The sequence below is a fragment of the Podarcis liolepis genome (assembly GCF_965112155.1).
Source record: "Podarcis liolepis genome assembly, chromosome: 2".
Taxonomy (NCBI): domain Eukaryota; kingdom Metazoa; phylum Chordata; class Lepidosauria; order Squamata; family Lacertidae; genus Podarcis; species Podarcis liolepis.
This window is the reverse complement of record NC_139555.1, coordinates 50919729-50943501: the sequence shown is the minus strand read 5'-3', so window position 1 is coordinate 50943501 and position 23773 is coordinate 50919729. Positions and strand designations below refer to the sequence as shown.

Sequence of the window (23773 nt, the reverse complement as noted above, 5' to 3'; positions counted from 1 at the left end):
AAAGAAGCTTGGGTAAAATGTTTGCCTATTTCAGCTTTCAGCGTGAAAACATTTGGAGTGAAGGTAGGGGATAATCACTACTATTGCAAATGTTCACACTTTTTGTGTCAATTTGCCATCACCTTCCCCTCATCTGTTGCTTTGGCAGTACTCCAACCTGTTAGGCGCTTCCTTTTTCATAGTGTGGTTTCAGTCAATTAGGTACATCACATAGTAAATGTAATGATGTCATGACACTATTCTAGGCAATTAGATTTGATGTCACTGAGGGCAAATGAAGCTAATTTAGCTGATGTTTCCGCTTCTAATTTAAACAAATGATTAAAAAATGCAAACTATATCCTGTGCAAATCTAAGACATTCTAAAAACCCTGCAATCCCACCCCCACTTCAAATAAAGAGAGAAGTACACAATGGATCAGTCTTAAGTCAGTTATCTACAATTTACCCCCAATAAGATTGTCCTCACCAATCTGCAAAGAGCCAGGTCCGCTGATTTGTTTGGAGATACCACAGCTCATTGGATAGTTCTTCAGGAACCACCTGTGGATATGAAGAGCTGTGAATGAACACTCTATTTCTTTCAGAGTACAGTCATACCTTGGATCCCAAATGCCTTGGTATTCAGACATTTTGGCTCCTGAATGCCGCAAACTCAGAAGTGAGTGTTCCGGTTTGGGAACATTCTTTGGATCCCAAACGTCCAACGGGGATTCCATGGCTTCTGGTTGGCTGCAGGAGCTTCCTGCAGCCAATCAGAAGCCACGCTTTGGTTTCCGAACATTTTGGAAGTCGAATGGACTTCCGGAACGGATTCCGTTTGACTTCCAAGGTACGACTGTACTCTTTGCTTCACATTTGGGGGTGGGGAATGGTGCACACTAACCTTTCATAACATAATTGCCAATAAAAGTGATCTCAGGATGTATTTACAGAGGGCAGGTATATTAATAGCAGCCCGTTTTACCCTCGGAGATAAGAATGTTTTCATTCTGAGCGTTTTACTCTGAGTGAACCCAGGTTACGGCCACAATGACTCACAATGTCGGCCCTGTGTATAGATTGCCACAGCCGCTCTACTTACTGGTAAAAAGGATGGGGCAATGGTTCCATGGCTGTGACAGGGACCAGGCCCCTCTGGTCATTCAACAGAGATGTCCCTTCCCATTTGGTGTCATGCCCAATGTCTTTCACATGGACAAGCTCATTTTTGGAGAGCTTCAAATCCTCCCCTTCTTCATCTGTCAGGACACCAACCACGACCCTGGCAAAGAAGTTTCCTGCAGATGAAAGAAGAATTGATAAAGGTCAGGATTATTGTCCTATAAACAGCTTGGAAACCCTGCTCCATGTGTTACTACCTTCAAAGCCAGGCATTTTCTGTCATGGTGTCACAATTGTGGAATTCCCTCCCCAGAAACCTTGTTTGGTCCAGTCTCTCTATTCCCTTGCATAAAATCGTGAGGACTTTTCTCTTTAGGAAGACCAAGTTTAAAGCTATTTCAAATTGCAGTGCTTTATGGGCATTGGCTACATAGCTGCATTTGTGTTTTACTGGTTTTGTTTTCATTGTACTGATTTGTAACTTGCCTTGGGTCTTACTCACCTACGAGAAAGGAGGGTAACAAAAGTAACAAGCATGATACCAGTGAAAATTCTGTGGGAAAATTCCTCTCCTACAATGACCACTTATGTGGGCAAGAGGTTGCCCAGCAGGTCAGAACCATGTCTTAGTCTGAAATCTCGCTGAAGCAACCATTTGGAGGCTGGGATGTGGGCTCTGAGGCAGAGAATTGTTCAGTGCATTATCTCAGGATCCAGTTGCTTCCTGACCTCATGTTTGCTTCAAAAATAATTTTGTGCAGAACGATTTTGGGCTCCTCGTGTTGACTATATGAAGTGATTTGCTCACAGTGAACTTACTTTCTAGTAGTCTTTGGTCAGGGTTGGTACCCCTGTTACATATGAAAAAGCCTGTCACCATCTTTGTGGTGTTTTCAGAGATAGGTAAAGCCTTCCTGGTCACTCAAACATTTTAAATAATTTAGATAATCTGGGTCTTTCTCAGTTTGTATATCTGTGTTTTAAATGGGGAGTAGGCAATTTTTTGGTAGCTTTTTAAATTTTACTTTTTCTGTAATGTTATGGTTTTATATATTATCTCATATATTATTTACTGTCAGCCACCCAGAGAACTTTACATTATAGGATCTAAGTAAATAGTGCCTGTCTATTGTACACTTTTGCTGGGGACTCTTCCCCTCACCAGAACCAGATTTTGGGGTTTGAGGCAGGTAGGACCCCTTTCCAAAATCTACCTACTCCACACCTGCATGGTCCCACTCTGGCCTTCTCTCTCCTGCCAATAGGAGTCCAGAGCAACCCACTTAAGAGCCCACCTTACAAATATGCAGTACTATGGATCCAAAACATACTCCTAAAGGGATATTTGGAGAGGAGCTGTAAGACTGGCTTCATATTTCTCACCTTCCTGAAGCAGAAGACCTAAGTACATGGTGGCCATGTGATCCTCATCTAGAGCAACAGTTATCTCGGTGTCCTCCACCAGAGCACAGTTCAGCCAGTACTCAGGGGTGAAGAGAAGATGCTCCAAACAGCAGCCCACATAGCCTGATCCACAATAAAAAGGAAGAATGCAAACGTATCATGTGGCTTCCAAGAGCAAACATGCAGCAGTGGTTTTCTCAGGTAAAACATTTGACACAGAATGTCGGTCATTCTTCAGGCCCACGCCACACAGCCTCAGGGCCAAACTGAAAACGTTCTATTTCTCAAACTTACATAAGCCGTCTCTCAGCAGGAAGTTTCAGAAGTAGTTAAAAATCAAATAAGCCAATAATAACAACAAAACCACAAAACAAAACTTTAAAGCACAATAAGCTTTTTCTTTAAAAAAATCCTATAACGTAGGAGAAGGGAATGTTTTTCTGTCAAGGGCCACACTCCATTAGGGATAATTTGTCAAAGGCTGCCTGCTGGGGTGGGGAGGGCCAAACCCAGTAGTGTCTGGGGCCACGGGCAAATAAAGTGTATGCATCCTTTTCTCACTGCCACCCCCTTCTCTCTTGTTTGATAACCAATCAATTAACTAATCAACAAATTAATTTCAGTTTCCTATGCTTACAGCATCATAATTTTGACCCATGAGCCCTTGTCTGATCCTCCCTTCCAGCTCTTCGCTATGCATGGATCTTTTACAAGCTTTCAAGGGTTGAAACTGCCTCTTATATATGGAGATGAAACCACTTCAGCTTTGTTTCTTTCTCTCTTCCTTGTAGTGTCTCATTTGACACCATGAGCCATGGTATCATCAGAATGGATTTCATTCCACCCCAGCCTTGCCTTGTTGGAGAGGGGTAGCAGTGTGTGAAACTGGACCTTTTTCAATATACAGTGGTGCCTCGCAAGACGAAATTAATCCGTTCCGCGAGTCTCTTCGTCTTGTGGTTTTTTCGTCTTGCGAAGCACGGCTATTAGCGGCTTAGCGGCTATTAGCGGCTTAGCGGCTATTAACGGCTTAGCGGCTTTAAGAAAAAGGAAACAAACTTGCAAGAACTCGCAAGACGTTTCGTCTTGCGAAGCAAGCCCATAGGGAAATTCGTCTTGCGGAACGACTCAAAAAACAGAAAACTCTTTCGTCTAGCGAGTTTTTCGTCTTGCGAGGCATTTGTCTTGTGGGGCACCACTGTAAATACTGAAAAGAGACACAGAGGCAGAAGCTCTCTTTCTCTCATATCTTAAGAGACTAGTCCTGCCCACAGCAACTTATATAATGATCCCCACATCCCACCCTCCAGCTCTCCTGGTGGAAAGCCAGTCTCCCCTCAGTTCCATGTGATCTACCGAGCGCTAAGTATGTTGAAAACTTCCAGATTTCTTCTATGGTCCTGAAGGAGAGTAGAAAGCGACTGTCCTGTGCCTGGATACAAACCAGCCGGGCTGACAGCTCCTGCAAAAAAGGAAAGCAGGAAAGACCATGGGAATTATGTTGTGAATGAACATGTGCTATATTCTGTGTTTCTGTTTCTTCTTCTTCTTCTTCTTCTTCTTCTTCTTCTTCTTCTTCTTCTTCTTCTTCTTCCAACAATGGCATTTGAAATTTGGATTGTAGACTAAGGGTCATGACTACAGAAAGACAATACAACCCTGCCCTACATAAAGGGAGATTAGCTACTGACATGAGTCAACAATGTGATGCAGCAGTAAAAAAAAGTTGATGCTATTCTAGGCTGCATCAGCAGAAGTATAGTGTCACCTGGAATACTGTGTCCAGTTCTGGGCACCACAATTTAAGAAGGATCTTGAAAAGCTGGAACATGTACAGAGGCGGGCAACCAAGATGATCAAGGGTCTGGAAACCAAGCCTATGAGGAACGGTTCAGGGAGTTGGGCATGTTTAGCCTGGAGAAGAGGTGACTGAGAGGAGATATGTTCACCAACTTCAAATATATCAAGGGCTGTCACATGTAAGACAGAACAAGCTTGTTTTCTCCTGCTCTGGAGGACAGGACTCAAACCAATGGCTTCAAGTTACAAGAAAGGAGATTCCAACTAAATATCACAAATAACTTTGTGACAGTAAGAACTCTCCTTCCTTGAAGGTTTTAAAGCAGAGATTGGGTGTTTACTGCCCTGAGCTCTTTTGAATAAAGATGGTATTACAAATAATGTGCAGGGGAATTGAAAAATGGTGGGGAATTTAAATTATGGTGGGGATTTTTTAAATTAAAAAAAAGCTTTCTGAGTTTTAAATAACTTTTCATTCAATTTTAATAATTTGACAATGTGTGGCATTTATATAATCTCAATTTGGAAAATAAATAGCAAAACGAAACATTTCTGATTGAGATATTGTATTATTATAGTTATCAACAAGAACAACAACAATAAGAAACCAAAAAAGGAGGAATAAAAAAGAAAAGAAATAAGCATTAAAAAATCCATGAATGAATGATAAAAAACATACAACATTTCTTGGGTACATTTGTCAACATTATTTGAGTGGCAAGTTTTGTAGTTATAAAAACTTGAAGTGTCCAGTCACTTTGGAGCAGGGATAGTTACACAGATGTGAATACGAAAATAATTATGAATATGATTATGAGTGTGATCGAAGGGATAAAGGGAATCTGTGGGCTCCAAACCTTTTCCTTTTATAGGATCATTCTAACCATGTTGAGCTATATGTTGTCGAGGCGGGGAACTGATTGTTCTTTTTGCAACTACAGATCCAAGAGCTTTGTTGACAGCCGTGATGCCAACACTCAATGCCATCACATTGTCACCTAGTTACAGTGACAGGCGTGGCAGGAATAATAAAAGCTGGCAATTCACCTCTGACTGCTTTATGCAGGCATAAACAAAAGCATAGCTCCGTACTAGAGCAGATGTTTTGCACACAGAAGATTCTAGGTGAAAATCCTTGGCATTTTCAATTTAAAAGATCTCAAACACCAGACATGGGAAGGACCCTTCGGTTTGAGATCATGGGAGAGCTGCTGACAGAGTAGACAATACTGAGCAAGATGGCACAATGGCCTGACTTGGCATAGGACAGATTCCTACTTTGCTACCCATGAGGTGCTTAAGAAGTAACAGCAACAACTTTACCTTGAAAAGAGCACAGACATCTTTGTCGTCATTTTCTAAGGCCCACAGCTTCTTTCTGGCTGTCTCCTGCAGCTGCGGATTGGGGCCCTGTCCCGAGAGACTCATGACAGAAAATGAGAGGGCAATCTCTTTAAAATTAAAAAGAGAGAGAAAGAGAGATAGGCAATTAAAGAAGATAAAATACTAAATACCTTTGTCCAGCATTCTGCATGGATCAGCTCTACTTTCACCTAACTGTGAGCATTAGTGAGCATCAAGGAGGATTGAATGTTTCTATCATTCATCTATAGATATGTAATCAAAATCCCCATCACACCTTATTAGATTCCACAGATTAGACTGGTGGGTTTACAGCTTTTGGAGACAAGCAGGTGTCTTCAGGGAAAATAGCAGGTGTCTTCAGGGAAAAAACAGGAGATTCTCAGCACTGGAACAGCCAGTGTGGCTTCAGGATAGGTCAGGAGAGGTGCTCTGGCAGGGCTTACATTGCACTGTTCCTCCTGATCTTTCACTGGAACTCACTGGAACTAAAGCATTCAGTTTAATTCACTTGTGGAAGATGCTGTTTCTTGAAATGCTTCCTGGGTTCTAGGACAGGCAAGTCAACTCACAGCAACAACATGTTTGCCAGGTCCAGTCTAGCATACTCTGAATGGCAAAGGGTCACCTTGGCTATGTTCCCCAAAGCAGAATGTAAGAGAATCACTATTCCTCTTGTTGAGACCAGCCAGACTTCTTTGTTACTCCATCTTACTACAAAAACCGCCACCAGTTAAAGTGCCAGCTACTGAAGTAAGCGGTTTTACCCTCACTGAAGTCCTGAATTCCAAGAGAGTGCCTGGCAGCTTCTGGCTCACCTTCCCCATTCATAAATAGCCCACATCAGGATTCATGCAGCATTTTCAATGAAGATTCATTTAGATGTTGTTGCAAAAAAATAATTTACACCCAATTCATAATAAGTTATCACATGGGAATTGGTGGTTATCTGAGGATATTTCTGAGAGTGTTGTTTTTTGTTATAATTAAGTGAAATGTGTCCCTTCAAACCTAATTGGAATTATGCACCATCTATGGGTGCTATTAGCCACTGGAAAGATGATGGGTGGTACAGGTCAGACAATGGCCCATCACTTTCCCATTCATACTGTCTTCTGCATTGACACCTGGAATTACAGACACTGGCCTGCTATAAACTCTGTTCCCTTTCCTTCTTAATCTTCTGCATTGCTAATAAGTCATGCAATGCAAACTACGTCATTATCTCCTCCAGAGAAATGATCTCAAGGGCTGGCTCGTTAGTTACAGATGTTAAAAACAAAAGGCAGCAATTAGACAAACACTTACCATTTGGGAACCCTTCCCCTACAGCCAGTGACACGGACTCAGTTTCCAGAGTGCCCTCTCCTATTTGTGCAGACTGACTTCCTGGATCCAGTTCCCTGGGGTTACCTGACAAGTCACCATGTAGGCAGAAGGACCACTGTCAACTTTTTTAGAAGAGGGAAAGCAAGGGCATAATACAGGAGGCCACCAACCTTTCTGGGCTTGTGGGCATATTTGGAATGTTGAAAGAGTGTTGCGGGTACCTTCCCCTGTGGCTGCTTCTCTCCCCGGGGTCACGTCACCACCCACCATGACAGAAGGACAGACAGACAGACAGACAGACAGACAGACAGACAGACAGACAGACAGGAAACAAGCTCAAGTGTACACACACACACACACACACACACACACACACAAACACTTTATTTTTCCAGGAGAGCAGGATAAAAGTCAGATCCAGTAGAATCAAAATATATCACACTGAATCTGCATTATATTACATGAGATCACTAAAAAGACACACCAAATTAAAGTACTCCATATCACTGTACATGATAAAAATAAATAAATCATACATCTGTTGCTTGCCATTGACCCAAGGCAAGGATTCCTACTGAGTTTCATGACTTTAGCATAGAATGACAACAAAACCACCAACAAACTGCAGAAAACATCTATGTGCCCAGAAGTAAATTATTAGTCAACGGTGGTTTTGAAGGGATACTTGTGCCTCAGATCCATGATTTTGTACCACGGCGGAACAAGACAGCACCAGATTCTTACACTTCAGTCAATGGAAGCAGATGTGATCTGTGATTTGATGAGGAGGGAGAAGACTGTGAAAAAAATGTGCAATTCCAATAGGAAAGTGTATAACCTCCCCCCCCCACCTGACCCCTTTCTCCTATGTAGCCATTCCATTTTCTTCCTCCACCTCCCAGATCTCTCTCCCTTCCCTCCTACCCTCTCAGTTCCTCTGCTTTCTGATCAGGAGCCTATTTGAGTCATGAAAAGTGATGCCTTCCTTTTTACTCTCCCAACTTCCTCCTTCAGTGCTGGGTACTTTTCAAGTAACCACTGTCACCACCTCATGACAAGAGGGGCGTCTTGTTGGGCATGAAGGGAAGTCCTCAAGTGCACCGTTGGGCTCATGTGACCACAGCTGGTAAACAACAGGCATCATGAAAGGGGATATAGCAATATATAATACCCCTCGACCCCAGGGACTTCAATACGAGTGGCAGCAGTTTTTCTGCAGTCCCAAACAGAAGTCTTCCCAAACCTTGCTACTTAAGACCTTTCCAGCTGAAGGGTGGACTTAAATTTCACACAACCCAAACATTTCCTGTCCTCTGCTAGTGACTTCTCCAAATGGGAAATCTCTCACCAAAGGACCACCATCATTTCCTTTTGTTCCTGGCACTGACTCAAACAGGAGCAGCCCATGTGGTAGGGAAGAGCCACCCTCAAAACAGCATCGCTATGGCCACTTACCTGAACAGGGTGGTGTCAAGGCTGGGACTGCAAGATTGGTGGCAGTAGTCCTGCCAGTGTACCCTTGTGGTCCTGACCTCCCCCTAAAGTGCTTTTCACAGAGGTAACAGTGGCACAGTCTCCTCACCTCTACCCTACTGGACTCAGAGGCTCCAGCTCTGACTTACATTTCTTTTCTGCTCATGAATTTGAAAGTCATAGATCTGGTACATCTAGTTAGATGTAAGAAAGGAAGTACTACTATTGATGGGCCAGGCTATCTGGTCTGAGTGGGGAAGAAACAATTCCCACAGACTATTTTAAAAAACAGAACATATTGGTGATTGCTTAGCAGGGGCTAGCATGCTGCACCCTTAGACTGGGCTGTTGTAATGCTCTGGGGGATAAACAATGTGTTATTTTAACTGGCTTTAAAACACACACACACACACACACACACACACACACACACACACACACAAAGAATGGCCACCCTGAATGTTCTGGAGATGGAGTGGGTGGAGGGCTATGAATTATTGCAATTAAGAAAGAACTTGGACCTGTTAAAAGGAAAGTTAAAAACTTGTTAAGAGGCCACACATGTAACCCACAATGCCTTTGAAAGCTGCCTCCAGAGTTCCTCCCTGCCTGTGTGTTGGAGAATGAGTGGACTTTTTTTCGTTACCACTAATGGAGCACTGATGGTTTCTCTATCTGCAACTGTGAGGCTTCCGAGGGCAGATTTCCTTCTCTGCCTAAGGAGTTCCACTCTGTCCTATTATCCCTGGGATGTCCTTCCACTGAGTACAGTATAGGACTGCAACCATAAATTATTATTTTTAACATGTATGTATGTATATATGTACGTACTGCCTGTTCCACAAAATCCATTGAATATGTTTTGAGACCATTAAAAAAAACCTGATTCATAGAATTGTACAGTTGAAAGGGAGCACAAGGTTCATCTAGTCCAACCCCCTGAAATGCAGGAATCTTTTTCCCAATGTGGGGTTTGAACCCACAACCCTGAGATTAAGAGTCTCATGCTCAAGGTCATGGGTTCGAACACCAACCCGGCGCTGGCTGGAGTTGGTTGGAGTTGTGGTCCAAAGGCACCAGGTTGACAGAGGCTGGTTTAGGCAATCTTTCGGAAGCTGCATAGGCTAGGAGCACAAAAGATGGCCCCGTGTTGAGCTACTAAGAGAGAGTATTGATGTTTGCTGCTGATATTTTTATTTATTTTATTGGCTGCTTGCTTGTTTTCGTTTCGTCTTTCACGACAGGGTCCTTGTAAGGCACCTTGAGCAAAGAACAGAGGTGGGGATTGAAATGTTTTCAATAAATGAAAAAATAGGCCAGATTTGGAAGAGTAAGCCTGATGCCAATGCAAGAGCGAGAGAATGATTCCTGCGATCTTTGCTTATAACTATAAGCACCACAGAAATGTTTCTATAACAGCAGATCACTATCTCAGTAGCCTCCCTGAGCCTCTATGGATTCCTGTTCTTGCTTTGAGCAGCAACTGGGATTTTGTGGAAACCAACCCTGTGGGGGAAAGGGCCGCCTAGTTACTCCTTGGAGGAAGAGAGTGGATTTGCATAAGTGTTTGCTCATCAATTTTCTGGGGGAAATGGAGATTTCCCATAACTGCTGCAATCTGAAAAATCTAGCCAGGCTCATTCGACTCCACACATCATTACACATAGTCATAAAACTCTTAGAATCAGGAAATTTAGGCAGCAATTAAGTTAATGATGCTGGAGGCTCATGTGTTGTTGTTTTTATAAAAAAACCAAAGCCAGCAAGCTCTTCCCAAGCTGTGCAAGCCTAATAGGAGTTTAAAACCTGGGTCTTGTCAGTGGTTAGACAGGACTTGATCTGTGTGCCAGGAAATATGGGCTGCAAACAATGGCATGTTTTTATAAGTAGGCTCACTAAACAGCCCCACTCCATTGTCAGCTTTGCTAGTCTCTAAAACAAACTGAATTGATTTTATGTGGAACTGTAAACCATATTACAGCTACAAACAGGGGAAATATAGCTCTGTAGATGCTCATTTAGCAGGCTTTTTGCTTTGCTTTGGAGAGTTTCAGAGCAGAACCATCATGTCTGCTTTTGACAGCTGGGTAAAAAACAGCATGGGAGATTTGCCCAAGCAACTGAAATGGCCCAATGGCAGAGCGTGAAACTGGTAAATTATTATAGCTAGCAAGCTACATCCTACCAGTGCCAGTTCAGTTACTTAACCTGCCATCCCCATGCCACCGTCTAGAAAAAGGCCTGGATGGATCAAAGATAAAATGACAAGCCACACTGAACTGCCTAGGACATTCCATGTCAATATGCACATTTGTTCAATCATAAGTTGATTCTGCCCCCTTTCCACGATAATCTGTGATTTAATAATAATAATAATTCATATTTAAATACAGTGGTACCTCGTGTTACATATGTAATCTGTTCCGGAGGTCTGTTCGTAACATGAGGCATGCTTTCTCTAATGGTGCCTCCCGCTGCTGCTGCACTGCCAGAGCGCTATTTCCACTCGCATCCCAGGGCAAAGGTCACAACAAGGGGCATCAATTTCTGGGTTAGCGGAGCACGTAACCCGCAGCATTCATAAGGGGGACGGTACATAACACGAGGTAGCACTGTACATGTTTTATATGAAAACACTATTTAAACAATATTTTATCTCAGTATTTTAAGGTAAATGCATTTTACCTTAAAATATGGTGTTCATTTGTTTGCGCATTTTGGTACTTTTTTGAGTCAATGTTTATATTGCAAGGGACGTGGGTGGCGCTGTGGGTTAAACCACAGAGCCTAGGACTTGCCGATCAGAAGGTCGGCAGTTCAAATCCCCGCAACGGGATGAGCTCCCGTTGCTCATCGCAGCTCCTGCCAACCTAGCAGTTCGAAAGCACGTCAAAGTGCAAGTAGATAAATAGGCACCGCTCTGGTGGGAAGGTAAACGGCGTTTCCGTGTGCTGCTCTGGTTCGCCAGAAGTGGCTTAGTAATGCTGGCCACATGACCTGGAAGCTGCACGCCGGCTCCCTCGGCCAATAAAGCAAGATGAGTGCCGCAACCCCAGAGTCGGCCTTGACTGGACCTAATGGTCAGGGGTCCCTTTACCTTTACTTATATTGCAAAGTTCTAAGAAGTACAAAATCCAAAGGATAAGTATTAGGGCCTTTCTGCATTTATCGTTTATAGTGGTATAGTTGCTGGGGGTTTTCAGATTTTTTGTTATGCTGCCGCATGGCAGTGTCCTTATTCAGCTAGTATTTTGGAACAGCGTAATTAAAGCTTTTTCTTCTAATGCAAAACCCAGCTTTTCTGAAAGAACTGGATTGGCTCCTATGAAACTGTAAATGGCAAGTGCCAAAGGGCCTTATACAGGGTGTGTGAATTAGGTCCCTTCGCTTAAAAAGGCAGAATGGATGGAATACTGCTCTATGTCTACAACAGAGTTCATGTGAGGAGTGTAAACCACATCAGTCAGGGTTTCACCAACATAACACCAGCATTTCTCACAACAAACCAGGCTTTGCTCCTGTAGGCAGGAGAATACATACTGGAAAGCTGTGGCAAATCAGACTCCCAGAACACACCCACAGATATTTAAGGATGTAGATCTGCCGTTCACACTTGATGTGCTTACTCTGGAAAATGCTAGGGTAAAGCTGGTATAGCCAGAGTGAAATGAATTTTCAATGTAAACTATGAAATGGCTCTAAAATGCAATTTAACACAGGGCCATAGCATTTCTCATCATTCTAACACAAAACAGGCATCAATAAACACAGGCCAGAGTTACATACATAGACATAGCCATGAAACAGGACACATCTAGTGCTAGTATATATGTCCCCATGTGCCTTAGCCATTCTCAAAACATAACCAGGCCACCTCTGAGCTAGTCCTTCAGACTCATTTTACAGGAAAATACTGCTGGGGCAGTCCAGGCTTCACTGCAATACAGAAGTACACACACAAACACACACACACTTCTGGAAGGAAGAACAAAGTGTTGTTGTTGTTTCAACAGTACCTGATGCCATCTTCCCCTCTTTGAACCATCTTTCTGGGGGTTCAGCTGTGTACTGTTGCAGACTGGACCAACTGGCCAGGCACACAGGTTGATCGGATGAACAAGAGGATGCCTCGTCACCTGGGGAACACATGCAGTCAGAGATGAGATGAGATGCAGGATAAAAAGATATTGCTGATTGCAGAGCTCCCCAAGAGTCTTACTCCCATGCACCCGAGATGACGACAGCAAATAAATTAACCCCTTGCCGTCACAATGGATAGGACCTTTCCTCTCCCTTTCTCATGCAACATTTGCAACAGGGCTGGCTGAAGCCATTTCTCTTAACCACAATTTCTTAGCTCTTTATTTTAGTCCCAACAGTCTTTTAAAGGAGGAACTACTTCTGCTTAGACAGATGAACCGAAACTACTTTCACAGTTAGTATCAACTATCAGGAGTCAGTCACACTGCAATCAAAACAAGATTTTGTGACAGCTTCTTGTGAGAATCCCAGAGCATTGTGGTCTCCGTTCATTGCTCGAGTATCCTACCAATTAAAACTGGCAGTGACTGTGGAGGAAAGATGGAGGGAGTAGATTCTACTGCTTCAGACTGACATCATCAGCCTTAGGGCAGGTTCACACAATCCTGCGCCACTCTGGTACTTTACACTTGATAACCCTTGTGCTTGATGATTTGCAGCTGGCTGTATGAGTGGACTCTACCGTAAAAAGTATATTTCTGAGGTGACACAGAAGTTCCATCCAGTGGGTGCTGGTTCATTACGGCAACTGGGTCACTGTGCCCCACCAGCCTCAGTCCGCCTTCAGTCAGCTGCTGCCTGCCTGCCTGCCTGCCTTCTTCCTTACATCCAATGCTAGGGGTTGGTTCTATGCACTTGTGCCATAGATACCTACCACATGACCCCAGGCATCTGCTGCTCAATTGAGTGGCATCAGAAAAAGCCAAAGCTCATGAGCTTGCTTGCTTCTGTTGTACTTATTTGTATGGTTTCAATTGAGATAATAGATAGTTTTACTTCTAATTGTTTTTAATGGCTTTCCCCCTATGTTTTCAGCAGTTCTCATTTTTATATCTCAGCTGTCTTGAGTTCCATCAAGGCAAAAGGTGGGGTATAAATGTAATAATAATAATAATAATAATAATAATAATAATAATAATAATAATAATAATAATAATAATGGCATGGTCAGAAGTGGCTCCAAGTACTGTAGTCACTGAGTGATGGATGTGAACATGTGAACCAGTCTTAATTTGAACCATAATCTAATCTAAACCTTTCCCTGTTGCTTAAGGGGAAACAGAAGACAGAAGAAGGCACACTGAATTGCACCTGCAACTGAATTCCATTCAAAATCACAAATTAAAATAATTAGCTCACACACCATACTCCATCCAAAACAGAAAACATTATATAGGGATTAAAAAAAAATAAATGGTGGGGCATATCCAGTGCTGTTCCACCCATGCAGCAGATTTCAGTTTAAGCAGCAGCATTTTCCCATCCTCTCCCTTTCAGCCCTGCAGGCACCCTCAAAATCTGCTGCAGGGGATTGGAGGAACCCTTTCCCCCCCCACACACACAAAGAGCAGATTTTGAAGACACAGATGGAGAGCAGGGGCAAGTCCAGTTGCACAAGTGGAACTCTGCACACACGGTGTTGGATACAAGCCAGTATCTTTATTGTTCTCCAATCAGGACTGTTAATTATCTGCCTCACATATTCAGCTTTTATTTAAGCAAGGCCAAAAATCACTGCCCAAGGATTTCTCAGTATATCACCGTGAACCTCCCTTCGTCAAGTGGAGGACGGAAATGAGTTTCCCCACATCAAGATGCAACCATGACAGCCTAGATAACAGCCATGAAAACAAGAAAATCTGTGTTGGGAATGATGTAGAAGAGGTAAATAAAATAGCACATATCATAATGTCATTCTATAAACCTACAGGGTAACTGCGAATGGAATACTGTGTGTGGTTTTGTTCATCCCATATAAAAAAGGATATTGCAGAGGAGAGCTGTAGAAAAGATGCAGCCAATGGTTAATGAAAACAACCAGAAGAACATCATCTTCATGGAGAAAAGATCAGGAAGTCGGCATTTTTTCATTTGGACAAAATGCGGGCTAAAGCAAGGGAGGAGCATATTAAGAGGTTTACAGAAGTGTGTGTAGAAAGAGAGACAGGAAAACCCAAAAATATCACTCATGCATCATCCTCGACCACCAGTTCTTCTCACAATACAACAAGACTAGATTCTTCTCTTTGTGAGTTGTTGGCCATAAAAGGAATTAAATCAGATAGAGAGATAAATGATAGATGATAGATAGATGATAGATAGATAGATGATAGATAGATGATAGATAGATGATAGATGATAGATAGATAGATAGATAGATAGATAGATAGATAGATAGATAGATGATAGATAGATATTAGAATGCAGTAGCATCTGCAAACTAGATTATGATCTGTTGATGGCTGGAAGTAGGAAAGATGGAATTGGAGCATGCAACATATTTTCCATGAGGGAAGCTGTAAGAATCCAGTACTGCAGACATAAACTGAATTAACAACACAATTCTAATCATGCCTGCTCAAAAGTAAATCCTCTTGAACTCACTGAGGGTTTACCCCCAGGTCATTTTGATTAGGCTTGCAGCCTAGATACACCATCCTGTTTATAGGGTGCTTCTACCCCCTCAACCACTGGTGATCGTGCCGAGAGCAAAGCAGCAGGCTGCTAGGTTGACAGACCCTGTTTGATCTGATTCTGCTGTGCTGATTGACGGCTCCTGCAGAGTTATACCACAGAAGGCTAAAGGGCAAATACAGAAGGAGGCTGTGAGCAACTCACCTGTGGACCACAGTGAAAATTTCCTCTGGAAAGGGGCACCAAAGCAGCAGCCCATGTGTCCACCAGCCCATGCAGCCCCAAGGCCAGCAGTTTATCCTTCCTAGCAGACCCGGGACAAGACCAATGCAATCCACCACATCAAAAGTACTCTTGTTAAATCATTGGAGAAACAGCCTCTCAATGCACAATGCATCTTTTGATGGCCGCCCTGCATTTGGAAGGTGGGAGGTGTGGCTGGGCACGTGTCCCAAGAGGCAGCACCGAGCCAGCCTCAACTCTCCCCTGCTCCACTAGTTTGTCGCCCCTCCATGCCACTTCAGATTGTATCTCAAATGCCAGGCAGTACATTCCTGGCATTCTGAGCTTTGGTGGGTGGTGAAGAAAAATCCAGATGTCTCTTGAAAGGCTGGTTTGGGTCCTCCTTAAAGACAGGCATGAAAAGCCCACACATCTGCATGGCATAATTTATGCAAATGAGGTGCACTACTTATGCAAATCAAATCCTCTGCAAATCTTAACTGATATAATTTTCAGGAGGTGATCTGCTCCTGCTGTAGAAATGAAAACAGCAGGCCAAGAGCTGCAACAGAAAGTGATCATCCTAAACCTTTTCACTGTCATTAGTGCTCCTACAACCTGCGCTCCATTTTCTCTTCTCTAGCAACCAAGATACATAATCCAAGCTATTGTTCCCCATGACACTGTATCACAAAACCTCTCATTTCAATCAATAGGAGAATGAGAATTTTACATTGAAAAGATTGGGTAGAATTCAAACTGTTGAACTCAGGCCAGAACTGTTGAAATCAATCGACCTAACTTAACTGTGTTCATTAATTTCAGTGGCTCTGCTCCAAGTACAGTGGTACCTCTGGTTAAGAACTTAATTCATTCCGGAGGTCCATTCTTAACCTGAAACTGTTCTTAACCTGAGGTACCACTTTAGTTAATGGGGCCTCCTGCTGCCGCCGTGCAATTTCTGTTCCCATCCTGAGGTAAAGTTCTTAACGCAAGGTACTACTTCTGGGTTAGCGAAGTCTGTAACCTGAAGCGTTTGTAACCCAAAGCGTTTGTAACCCAAGGTACCACTGTAAAACTTTCATCATTGCTATAATTTATAGCCCGCTTTTGTATGTATCATATACCCAAAGCAGCATATAATAAAAGCAATATAAAACAACATAGCTCATGCAGCATAAACAAAGTGATGGAAAGAGGTGGATAGAAACCAGTCTCAAAAGGGCCCTTTACTGAAAAGCTTTCTGGAATAACAAGAGTGGCAGGGACGAGTGTGTCCCTGTTTGGAGGCTCTTCCTGAACTTGGCTTCTACAATAAAAAAGACTCCATCCTTCATGAGCACCCACCATATATCCAGCAACAAGAGCCTCTCTTGGAGAGTTCTCATGTAGACTTAGATGAAATGGGACAGTTGTTGACAAATCTCAGTCCCTGCCCACTTGGAACTCAATGCAGGTGGTAGATGATGGGTGAAAAAGGTCCATTCTCTTGGCTCCAGGTAACACCCTAGCAGCTTCATTCTGGGAAAACCAAGGCTACCTGACTGTCTTCAAGGTCAGCCATAAAGTGCATGGCACACTAGTCCAACTTGGTGGAGACAAGGACATGAATCATGGGAGCCAGATGTGACTTATCCAAGAATGGATGCAGTTGGCATAATAGGTGAAATTGGTCAAAGTCACCACTGTCTACCCATGCCTAGACAGCTGGGAGTGGTGGCTCCTGCAGCATCCCCATGTGGCAGATCTGTGGATTCAAGGGGACTGCAACCCCATCCAGAACAAGCTGCACACTTGCACCTGAATGGTTAGGTCCTCCTCTTGGGAGCGGTGGTGCTGTGGTCTAAACCACTGAGCCTCTTGGGCTTGCTAATCGGAAGGTTGGCAGTTCGAATCCCTGCAATAGGATGAGCTCCCGTTGCTCTGGCCCAGCTCCTGCCAACCTAGCAGTTCCAAAGCATACCAGTGTGAGTAGATAAATAGGTACCACTGTGGCAGGAAGGTAATCGGCGTTTCTGTGTGCTCAGTGGCTTCTGTCACGGTGTTCCATTGTGTCAGAAGCGGTTTAGTCATGCTGGCCACATGACCCAGAAAGCTGTTTGCGGACAAACGCTGGCTCCCTCGGCCTGAAAGCGAGATGAGCGCCACAACCCCATAGTTGCCTTTGACTGGACTTAACCACTGAGGGGTCCTTTGCCTTTTACCTTTACCTCAGGTCCTCCCCAATGGAATGCATTGTTTCTTATTGGACATTTTATAACCCTTAGCACCACTGTTTATAAGCAATCACCCATCCTTATAAAGCAGGAATGGTGAACCTCAGGCTAGGGGAGGGGGGAATATGGCCCCCCAGGCCTATGTGGCCCATAGAACTCTCTCCATGCCACACACCCAAGGGCCACCTCCCCTTACGGGCAGCCATCCAAGTGCCACATACCAGTGGTGGGTGGGGACACAGGCCAAAGTAGACTGAGCAAAAAATGTACCTTGGAACAGCATTATTATTATTAATATTAATAATTAAATTTGTATACCGCCATATGCCCGTAAATCTCAGGGCAGTTCACAACATAAAATCGCAATATATAAAAAAACACTAAATACATAATAAAAACAAAGACAACCCAATCATGCCCCTCTTTCACAATGCATTTTAAAAGGGCATTGAATGTCAATCAACCAAAGGCATGGTCAAAGAGGGTCTGCTTGTGCCTCCCTCTGTCTTCCACTCAGCCAAGCAAGAGGCATTATCAGAATTCAAGGGCATATTCCAGTCAGGCATGAAGCAAGGCCAGGGAAGGATGTGGCCTGAGGGGAATTCTGAGGGCCAGACAGAGATGTCTGAAGGGCCAAGCCTGAGGTTCCCCATCTCAGGAAGATAAAAATCCTCAAAATCAACTTGAACTTGGGAGAGTGATCTGCCGCCTTTCCTGTCACAACTGAATGCTTATCAGTTATCAGAAGATCTACCTATTTCATGCAAAACCCTCATTCACGTCAGTGGCGTTCAAGGCATTCAGCCATGGGCTAAAGATAAGAGAATCAAACACACTCAATGGAAAAACAGAAAGTAAAAAAAAAAGGGAAGAGTGGGGAAGTTGCACTCTCTGCACTGACCCTCTCACCCCTCTTCATTTATAATACTGGATCCGTTCACAATGACCTTTCTCAACTCCTGTCCCCATCACTACCGGATGAAAACAAAACACCTGTTTACATTTTCACCGCAACGAAACCATTGGCCCCCTTATGCAAAAAGCATTCATGGCTTTAGAATCACACCCAGCAGCAGGTAATTCAACAAACCACAGTCATATGCCTCCTCACACAATAATAATAATAAAAATCACTCACCAACATGAGGGGAAGAGGGGTCACTGCTAGGCCTTGGCTTGCCAATTTCTAGGGTCATGAATATGCACAGACTATCTCCATCACACACATATTTTTTACATCTTCCCCACAGCTGCAGGTAGGCTGGATTTTTGCTCATCCCTAGTGAAGCAAGGTAGATTACCCATCCCTATCTAATACACAGCATCCTGGATGCAATTGTGTGGATAAACACAGTATTGCTAGCCAAAAAATTTTTGGGGGGTAGGGCATGGAGTACCCAGAATTGTGGGTGGTGGTTAGGTACAGCCTCCTCTTTACCCTCACCAGTCATCACAAATATGGTCCCAATGTGTACGTATTTGTATTGGAAAAAGGTAGCTGTCCAAACACATCCTCCAGAGGGGGCGGGGACCTTTATTTAACATAAAATTATCTTTTCCACTGTATATTTTTATTTATTTATTTATTTATTTATTTATTCACTCATTCATTCATTCATATAAAATTTCTATAACACCCTTCATCCAAAGATCGCAGGATACGCTAGGTTAATTGGATTCCGTGCTAGAAGCCTGATAGGAAGCAAAGCCATGGCCATATGATAAACTGACCAGGTCTTCTTGCTGTTTTATATTAAAGTTCTTTGCTGCAGTTGTGAACACTGGAAACTTAAGGGCTATTTGTTATATTCCTCTTCTCTATTTGCAAAAGGTAGGAAAGGTAAAGAGAAACTGCAAAGAAACGGTAACATCCAATCAGACTCAAAAGTTCGGCAAATAAAGCCAGATTTGGGCAAGCAGTTATAGGGTAAAAAGGTAAAGGGTCCAGTTGTGGCCGACTCTGGGGTTGTGGCGCTCATCTCATTTTACTGACCAAAGGAGCCGGCGTACAGCTTCCGGGTCATGTGGCCAGCATGACTAAGCCGCTTCTGGCGAACCAGAGCAGCGCACGGAAATGCCACTTACCTTCCCGCCGGAGCGGTACCTATTTATCTACTTGCACTGGTGTGCTTTTGAACTGCTAGGTTGGCAGGAGCAGGGACTGAGCAACGGGAGCTCACCCCATCATGGGGATTTGAACCGCCGACTTTCTGATCGGCAAGTCCTAGGCTCAGTGGTTTAACCCTCAGTGCCACCCGCGTCCCTTAGTTATAGGGTAAAGAGGTGCAATTCATTAAGGGTCTGGAGCTCTTACTGCTCAATCCAAGGGTCAGAGTGCCTTGAATGAGAGAGGGGCATGACTCCCATGCAACATGGCAACCCTTCTTAGTGACAAACAGATCCTCTTTTCCTACCACGCATTTAGCAGTATCTCAACTTCCTTCAACAAGTTTGCATAGCTCCAGTAGCTCATATGATTCAACGTTTCAATTATGCATACTCATCCCTGTTTATTCAATGAAATTTGTCCAGAGGGGGATGGGAACTATCCCTGGTGCTTACTTACAATCACAGCTGCCGATTTAGGCCACTGATTGACAAGTAAACATGCATAGGACTATTATGCAAATCACCATTTTACCTGTTTTTGTGTACAAAGGGCTGAAGCCATCCTGAGCCCATGTCCTTGGGAGTTCAGGGAGCATGCGGGGATGCGAAGGCTGGAATCCTATGCACATTTACCTGGGAGTAAACCCCAATGAATTCCTTCTGAGAAGACATGAACAAGATTCCATTGGCTGACACAAATTAAAGCATTCTGAATCTGATAGGATAGATAGATAGATAGATAGATAGATAGATAGATAGAGATGTCCCTGCAAATGCTTGCCTATATATGACCGTTATTCAGCATCCGAACTGCACGCTGGTCCAGATTCTCTTGCTACATCTACCACAGCAAGGCCACTGTGGCGTAAAGCTTACAAGTGCTGTCATGGGATTAGATCAAGCCTGAGTGGCTTAACTTTTAAGCTTACAGTCATACCTTGGTTCTTGAACAGAATCTGTTCCAGAAGTCTGTTTGACTTCCGAAAACGTTCAAAAACCAAGGTGCGGCTTCTGATTGGCTGCAGGAGCTTCCTGCACTCAGTCGGAAGCCGCATCGGACATTTGGCATCCAAAAATAGTTCGCAAACCGGAATAGTCAGTTCCGGGTTTGGGGCTTTCAGGAGCCAAAACATTTGAGACCTAAGCTGTTTGAAAACCAAGGTACATACAAATAAACGTATACAAAATTCAATACTTAAGTTGCACAAAATCTAAACATGTATGTATGTATAATATAATATGTATATGTATAATATGTATCTGCAGTGAAAACTTATCTGCAGTGAAAACCAAGGTACAACTGTATTGGATAGCCTTGGTCAAAATGTACACTCTCAATTTCACCTGCCTCAGTGGTGTGTTGGGGGGGGGGGTGTGATATCTTTGCCAGGGGCAGCCTGTCCCCTGGGTTCTGGCAAGAGCCCTGCAAGATCTAATGAGATTTTGCAGGGCTCCCATGAGATCTTGCCAGAACCTAGAAGCTGCTACCACCTCAGTCGTTTCTCATTCCTTCTCTGGCTGTGGCACTCATGGCAAATACCCCTTGCATTCTGCCACCTGAGGCCCTGATCTTCACAACCCTGAATTTCTTGCAGGAAGGGGAAGGATTCACTCTTTGCATCCCCAATTTCTTGTTCTTCCAGGTAGTGCAATGATATCCAGTCATGAAAGGTGCATTTTATTTTATTTTGCGCAGGACCCTGCAGATCCTTCCCATGTGGACTGTGCCACCTGCAGCGAAACACCACAGTACACAATGTGTATATCAAAGACTGCACACAGTGAAGGACATCCACACGACTTGGGAGGCCAGCTAAAGCAGTGCTCCAGAACGCTGGAATGTCGGAATCTGCTTTGTGCAGAATCTGACCCATCGGTCCACTTAGCTCAGTACTGCCTGCACTGACTGGCTGCAGCTCTCCAGGATTTCAGACAGGGAACTTTTTCAACCGTACCTGCCAATGACAAGGACTGAAGCTGGGACCCCCTGCAAGAAAAGCAGGTGCTCTATCACTGCTCTACGGCCCTTCCTTGGAGGAGAGAGAGAGAGAGAGAGAGAGAGAGGAGCAAGAGGGTGAGAGAAGCAGCCCATGATGCAAGCATAAGACTTTCGCTTCCGGAGTGCGGATACCAAGAGAGCGGCTCCTCCATTCTTTGTGCCCGCTTTCTCGGTGCCGGGCGAGCGCAGGGGGCAGAGCGCGCCACACGGGCGCACACGCTGCCTCCGCCTGCGCGGCTGGCTGCAGTGGGAGGCAGCAGGCAAGACATGCCAGGGAGGGGAGCGAAACGGTGGCCGGGAGGAGTACCCAGAGAAAGGGGGGGGGGACGGGAAATCAGCAGGGACCAAATGGATGGTACTGACCTGGAGGCTCATCTACAGACGTTCTCTTCGACCCCCCTGTTCCCGGCTGGCCCTTCCCCTTCCCAAAGCACCTCGGGCGCGCAATTGGGAAGAGAGGCGAAAGGCGAGGAGGGGCGCGAGCGGGCGGGGAAGGGAAACTTGAGAGAAACTGTTCGCGCTGGGGTCCAGCTTCTGCCCCGCCCTGGCGCAAGGAACAGGAATTTCTCCAGAAGGGAGCCTTATCAGCCTTGCTGGTTTCCCAGCAGCGCAGCCGGACGGGGAGGTCAATGGGTTACCCAGGAGCGCAGCTGTAAACACCTCCGGAGAGGACGGGAGAAAAATAAAAGGGGGGGGGCTGCCCGGCGCAAACTGGAACGGGGCAATAATCAACAGGGTGTTTATCCGCCGCCTCCCCCGCGCACTACCTTACCAAACAATGAGAGCGCGGGAGGGGGGCGCCGCAAGTTTGCGAAGAGGAAACGGGCTGCCAAGTTGTTTACAGCCGCGTTGCTGTCCGCTGGCCTGAGACGCTGCCCGGCTTATTTGCTCAAACTAGCTCGTCTGGTCCAGCCACCTGCCCAACTCCCCCATTTCTAGGATCTCTCTCTCTCTCTCTCTCTCTCTCTCTCTCTCTCTCTCTCTCTCTCTTCTTTCTCCTGTGCCCTTGAAAAGAGAGGCTTTCACCGCTGGTTAAACTTCAACTGAAACTGCAGAGCTGCCCTTGCTCCTTGCCACCCGTCTGGAAAGGAAGCAAAGGCAGGGGAGAAGGGTGTGAGCTACATTCCTGTAGGGTCGGAAGGTTCAACTGTGGCTGGCCATATGTGCTGGACTCCAACTCCCATCAGCCCCAGCCAGCAGGGGCAGTGGTCAGGGAGGGCGGGAAGTGGTGTCCAGTCCAGCAAAACTAGAGATCACTAAGATAGCCACTGCTGGTGTAAGTCTGAGTGGCCATTTCTGGTAAGTTTCCCTCTTATTCCTTCTTGCCACGTTAGGAAGTTAAATAGATTTCCAATTGCTGTTTACTTCCGCATAACGTCTGAATCAGGAGCGGCTGGCTGAGTCTGGCCCCGGTGCCTGCATGCAGCGGTGCACTGGATGAGGGCCAATAAACGGAGTTTGAAACCTGACAAGACCAGTTTGGCTCCCATGTCCGGGAGGCAGACCAATTACCTGTTCTGAATTTGGCCAAACTCTCTCTGAAGGATGAGGTATATGGTCTCTGGGTGCTCCTAGGTCCATCTTTGTCGCTGGAAACGTGTTTTTAGCAGCTAGGGACTCGTTTTTTCATCTTAGGCTGGTTTAAGACTACTTAGGTTGTAGTTACGTGTTTTTTTCTTGTTGTAAGCTGCTCTGAGCATGGTTTGAACTGTGGAAAGACAGCATGCGAATGAAATCATGTATGTATATGTACAACATCTGTCATGGGCATAGCCAGGATTTTTGTTAGGGAGGCAGGCCTTTTGTGGTGGGGGAAGAACCTTAGTTTGCTATATATTTTATTGATTTTTATTGATGGGGGGCTGCCCCCCCAGTTATGCCTATGACAGCTGTGACCATTCCTAGACCACAGTGGGCCAGACACTGGAAATCTCAGTACTGGACTACTGCAATATGCTCTATGGAGAGCTGCCCTGTCAATTGGTCTGGAAGCTACACTTAGAGCAGAAGATGGCAATAGCAGACAACACTATTGCTGAGAGAGCTGCACTGGCAGCCAGTGTGCTACTGGGCCCAAGCG

General features: G+C 44.7%; 1 protein-coding gene across 12 annotated transcripts in view; it reads right to left on the bottom strand.

The window, feature by feature from the left end:
- The window catches only part of SH3TC2 (SH3 domain and tetratricopeptide repeats 2), a 54441-nt gene extending 31531 nt beyond the window's left edge, over positions 1 to 22910 (bottom strand). For 2 of the 12 annotated variants that reach the window (XM_083483420.1, XM_083483419.1), the window contains exons 1-8: positions 15352 to 15440; positions 12489 to 12608; positions 6979 to 7083; positions 5632 to 5759; positions 3865 to 3970; positions 2488 to 2631; positions 1085 to 1280; positions 470 to 543 (exon numbers count right to left, since the gene is read on the bottom strand). In XM_083483420.1, the coding sequence (XP_083339546.1) occupies positions 470 to 543; positions 1085 to 1280; positions 2488 to 2631; positions 3865 to 3970; positions 5632 to 5759; positions 6979 to 7083; positions 12489 to 12608; positions 15352 to 15406 (928 nt within the window). In that variant the 5' untranslated portion in view covers positions 15407 to 15440. Of the gene's footprint in view, positions 1 to 469; positions 544 to 1084; positions 1281 to 2487; positions 2632 to 3864; positions 3971 to 5631; positions 5760 to 6978; positions 7084 to 12488; positions 12609 to 15351; positions 15492 to 18723; positions 18865 to 20226; positions 20328 to 21649; positions 21733 to 22056 lie in introns of those variants that run through there. The other 10 variants (XR_014520932.1, XM_083483418.1, XM_083483415.1 and 7 more) reach the window with 10 other exon arrangements.
- Positions 22911 to 23773: the final 863 nt, after the last annotated feature.